The following is a 5,000-nucleotide window of genomic DNA, read 5'->3' on the forward strand; positions in this document are numbered from 1 at the left end:
GGATGAACGGGCCGCCGCCTCATATCCGATGTTGAGTCGCGTGCCGTGCACCAGCGTACCGTGGACGCAGTTGCGCGCGCCAATGGCTCCGTGGATCTTGTTGTACGTGGCAATGGCTGCAATGCCGCTGTCGAGTGTAGACATGTGCTGCTGCTGCTGCTGCTGCCGCTGTGACACGCCACGCGCGGTGTCGTGGGGCTGTGACGATGACGACGATGAGGATGAGGATGAGGATGAGGATGAGGATGTTGGGAGCGTGGTTGTCGGGTGGTCGGCGTGTGCGGCGACGGCGAAGCGGGGCATGGTGGACTTGGTGTACTCGAGCGAGAGCAGCTGCCCATATGGCCGCAGCACCGAGTAGAGCTCCTCCAGCGGGAGAGGGTCGCCTCTGAAGGTGACGTGGATGCGCTTGGAGGGGAACGACACCATATCGTGAATGAACGGCTTGCCCTTGACGAGGGACGCTCGTATCGGCTCCTTGACCAGCAGTGACTTTGGCCGCCGCTTCTTCAGGTGGCGCGTGATGATGTCTGCCGTCTCCTTTGCGTCAAATGCCGTGGACGCAAATGCAACGAACGCACCTCCCTCCTCAAACTTGGGGATGACCCTGGAGATTGGGTTTGAGTGGGTGGGTGAGGGGGGGGGGGAGTGTGTGTGAGTGAGGGAATAGCAGGGAGCGGCAAGGACACACCAATAGACACACACACACACACACACACACAAAGAGTGCGCACATGCACACACACACACACACACACACACACACACACACACACACACACAAAGAGTGCGCACATGCACACACACACACACACATACACGCACGCTCACGCAACGCACTGTCTGATGCTGATGGCATGCTTGGACTGCATCTTGTCAATGAGACGGTCCAGGGTCTTGGTGACATCGCGCTTCTCGTAGATGACATGCCGCACGTCCCACCGGCCGTGCTGCACGGGAAACAGGTTGGAGAACCAGAGGATGCCCTCGTGGAGATGCTCGACGATGTTCGCGTCCAGCTCGGCCATCGGGTCCTCCGTCATCGCCGGCGGCTTCAGGTCGGATGCTGACGGCGGTGGTGCAGCGCCCGTCCCAGCGTCCACTGATGATGGTGTTGATGTTGATGGTGGTGCGGTGGTGTCTGCGGGCGCCTTGCTTGTGCTGCATGTTGCGTCTGCTGAAGCAGTCGCAGCGGTGCTTGTCCGGTTGTCGCTCTTCGCTGCGGCGACCGCTGGTGTGCCAGCAGTGGTGGTGGTGGTGGTGGTGGTGTCTGATGAAGAGAAGCGACGCTGGCACCATGCTGTGGCGCGACGGGGCAGGATGGGTTGCGCCTGCGACTGCACTGCAGCAGAGGGCACGCCACGCCGTGCGCACACCCGAAGCAGCAGCAGCAGCATGGGCGTGCTGCCACGGCTGCACATCACGGTTGCTTGTGGCTTCTTGCTGACTGTATTGTTTGTGTTCTGTGTTGGGTGTGTGGACAATGAATGAACAACAAGCAACAAGCAGAAACAAACGCAAACACACACCACACGCACGCACGCACGCACAGGTAGCGCTGGTGATGATGGAGGAGGTGCGCATCACGGAGCTGGCAAATGAGCTCTCCAACAACCTCGACGCCGTCGGTGAGTCGGGAAGATGGTGTGTGCGTGTTGGCGAGTGATTCGGTGGGCAGCTGATCCAGCGGGTGTGTGGTGTTGATGGCCCGCTTGGTTGTGCATCTGGCACGCACGCCGGATCTCCACTGTCGTTGCACTGGTGACGTGGGTGCGTGCATCACGCTGCGTGGTGCTGCTTGTGTGCACAGGCCCCACTGGGATCGCGCGCATCATTCGCCAGGCTGATCAGCAGATCTTCACGGGATGGCGGCACCACCCAGCCATCTACGACCAGGAGATTGTCTCCAGTGCGTATGTGTGTGCGTTCGTGTGCATGTGTGTGTGCATGTGTGTGTGTGTGTGTGCGTGTGTATACGATGGCTTGTCCCTCACGAACGCACACACACACACACACGCATACATACACACACATACATACACATACATACATACATACATACATACATACATACATACATACATACATACACACACTATCTCTCTCTCTCCTTCTTTCTGTTTCCTCAATTCACGACACCCATGCGTGCCTACTCCTCGTTGCTCCATCGGTCCACTGCCGTCAGGGCTGAGCGAGCTGCGCAACATGGCTGAGGAGCGCTTGCTTGACAACATCGTCAAGGGCGAGAAGAACGTCTTCGTCTTCAGCGGCTGCGGCACCTCAGGCCGGATCGCCTGGCTCTGCGCCCGATCGTACAACCGGTACACACGCGCGTTCGTGTGTGTGTGTGTGTGTGTGTGTGTGTGTGTGTGTGTGTGTGTGTGTGTGTGTGTGTGTGTGTGTGCGTGCGTGTGTGTGTGTGCGAGTGTGTTTGTGTGTGCGTGTCTGTCTGTGTGCGAGTGTGTCTGCGCGCACATGTCCACGTGCTCTTACATGCTTGCACGTCCTCGTGTCTTGTTGACCCTCAGTACCAAACCTTTGCTTCTGAAACCCCCCCCCCCCTTTCTCTCCAACTCATGTTGTCCTCCGTTGCACTCTGTTTGTGCTGTGCCTGCAGAATTCTGCACCAGTTCCACCCGGAGCTGCAGCGCTGCTTCCGCTACTGCATATCTGGCGGTGACCAGTCGCTCGTCATCAGCAACGAGCTCCCCGAGGACGACCCGAGCCAGGTTGTTGTTGGGTGTGTATGTGCGTGCGTTTGCATGTGTGCGTGCGTGCGTGCGTGCGTGTGCGTGCGTGCGTGCGTGCGTGCGTGTGTGCGTGTGTGTGTGTGTGTGTGTGTGTGTGTGTGTGTGTGTGTGTTTGCATGTGTGTGTGTTTGCATGTGTGTGAATCTGTGTGCGTGCGTGCGTGTGTGTGTGTGTGTGTGTGTGAGTTTGCATGTGTGGTTTTGTGTGCGTTCGTGTTCATGCAACTGCATGCATGTCTGGCCGTGTGCCTCCCTTCCTTATCCATCTCTCAACCCGCTCTAATGTCTCAGCTTTGCCACCACCTTCACCTCTTGTCCTCTCTCCTTTTGCCCACATCCCCCATCACATCCCCATCATATCCAACGCGGCTGCCACCAGGGTGCTGCGGACCTGTTGTCCGTGACGGAGGACTGCGACGGCGTGATGTTCTTTGGTGTCACGTGCGGTCTTAGTGCCCCGTACGTGGCGGGGCAGATCGAGGCAGCCATGCACATGGTGGGGCGGCAGTTGGCTCTTTTGTGTGTGTGTGTGTGTGTCTGTGTGTGTGTGTGTGTCTGTGTGTGCCTGTGTGTGTCTGTGTGTGTCTGTGTGTGTCTGTGTGTGTCTGTGTGTGTCTGTGTGTGTCTGTGTGTGTCTGTGTGTGTGTGTGTGTGTGTGCGTGCGCGCGCGCGCGCGTGTGTGTGCAGCTGCGTCATTGGGTGCAACCCAATGTACGAAGACGAATGCATGCCCGCATTGATCTATGCACACACGCACGCACGTCCATTTACTCTCTCTCCTCTCTCACACACTCACACATGCACACACATATGTACACACACACACACACACGGTAGGAGTCGTTTGTGACGAGCCTGATTGGCTTCAACCCCGTGCACCTGGCACGCGATGCGCATGTGGAGAATTGGGAAAGAACGTGCAAAGACGTCTTTCTTGAATTGGAAAGTCTCGCTGACGAAGAGGATGACCACCGCCACTGGATCCTCAATCCAATCGTTGGACCCGAAGCGCTCACAGGTGTGGATGTGTGTGTTTATGCATGTGTGGAATTGTGTTTATGCATGTGTGTGTGTATATGTGTGCGTGCATGTGTGCGTGTGTATGTGTGTGTGTGTGTGTGGGTGTGTGGGTGTGTGCGTGCATGTGTGTGTGCATGCTTCTGTGCATGTGTTTGTGCATGTGTTTGTGTATTTATGGCTTGTGCTTCTGTGCATGGTGTTGTGAACAGCTTTGCGCCGTTGCGATGGCATTCCAGCACAATGCACCACCACGAAACAATCATCATCGTCCATCACCACCATCAACGCGACCATGGTTGCTCCTCACCTCCAATACAGGGTCGAGCCGCATGAAGGGCGGAAGTGCCACGAAGGTTCTCCTTGACGCAATCTTCCTTCCGGCCCTCAGATCCGTCATCGCAAAGGTGATGCTCGTGATGAGGGTGGTGGTGGTGGTGGTGGTGTGGATATGGGTATGTGTGTGTCTCATGTGGGTGGGTGTGCGTGTGTGTACATGTGTCATGTGCGTGTGTGATGCCGTTCCCATTGCTGCGCTGTCCGTTGATGTCAGCATCCTGCCGGACCAAGTGCGGTTGGTGCTTCATAATGCTTGTCATTAACCTCAACACCTCCCCTCTGTGTCTCTCCTCCTCTCTCACTCTCTCTCTCACTTCACCACCACCACCAGATCACCACCACCCCGGCCTCGCTGCCCATCCAAACGCCAACGGAGGCAATTGTGCTCTTCGAACGTACAGCCAGACAGGTGTGCACTGCACTCAAGCGTTGCATGTGTGTGTGTGTAGATGCGTGTGTGTGTGTGCATGCTTTGTGTGCGTGTGCGTGCATGTATACAGGCGTGTGCTTGCTTCCACAACTGCAATCCATCAACTCACCTGCACATGTAATCTCCACCACTGCCATCATCATTCTTACCACCGTTACCACCCACCACCACCGTCCAGGCGCACCACGCGACGGATGCCCTTGCATCGCTGGTGTCGCTGGCCGGGTCTGTGCTGGCGAGGGAGGACGCGTCGCTCTGCTACGTCGGCATCGACTCTGCCGGCCTCATCGGGTGGGCACCTCTGATGGCGTGTTGATGGCGTGTTGATGGCGTGATGGGGTGCTGAAGGCTGATGGGTGTGATGTAATGTGTGGGATGAAAGGTGGTCGAGACAAAATTGATGCTGGATGTTGGTGCGCGTTGGTGAAAGTGGTGGCTGTCTTTGAACTGTTACAACTGCGTGTC

General features: G+C 57.0%; 2 protein-coding genes across 2 annotated transcripts in view; one reads left to right on the forward strand and one right to left on the reverse strand.

Annotated features, from left to right (window-relative positions):
• Positions 1–1,477, reverse strand: part of PTSG_09806 (uncharacterized protein) — a 4,472-nt gene extending 2,995 nt beyond the window's left edge. Inside the window, exons 1-2 of the mRNA XM_004989107.1 lie at positions 841–1,477; positions 1–607 (exon numbers count right to left, since the gene is read on the reverse strand). The exon at positions 1–607 is cut by the window's left edge and continues 927 nt beyond it. Coding sequence (XP_004989164.1) covers positions 1–607; positions 841–1,421 — 1,188 coding nt within the window. The 5' untranslated portion in view covers positions 1,422–1,477. The remainder of the gene's footprint in view (positions 608–840) is intronic.
• Positions 1,462–5,000, forward strand: part of PTSG_12927 (uncharacterized protein) — a 6,645-nt gene continuing 3,106 nt past the window's right edge. Inside the window, exons 1-9 of the mRNA XM_004989108.1 lie at positions 1,462–1,628; positions 1,811–1,909; positions 2,186–2,321; positions 2,618–2,729; positions 3,129–3,245; positions 3,587–3,767; positions 4,088–4,173; positions 4,437–4,514; positions 4,714–4,826. Coding sequence (XP_004989165.1) covers positions 1,484–1,628; positions 1,811–1,909; positions 2,186–2,321; positions 2,618–2,729; positions 3,129–3,245; positions 3,587–3,767; positions 4,088–4,173; positions 4,437–4,514; positions 4,714–4,826 — 1,067 coding nt within the window. The 5' untranslated portion in view covers positions 1,462–1,483. The remainder of the gene's footprint in view (positions 1,629–1,810; positions 1,910–2,185; positions 2,322–2,617; positions 2,730–3,128; positions 3,246–3,586; positions 3,768–4,087; positions 4,174–4,436; positions 4,515–4,713; positions 4,827–5,000) is intronic.

The sequence above is a fragment of the Salpingoeca rosetta genome (assembly GCF_000188695.1).
Source record: "Salpingoeca rosetta unplaced genomic scaffold supercont1.31, whole genome shotgun sequence".
Taxonomy (NCBI): Eukaryota; class Choanoflagellata; order Craspedida; family Salpingoecidae; genus Salpingoeca; species Salpingoeca rosetta.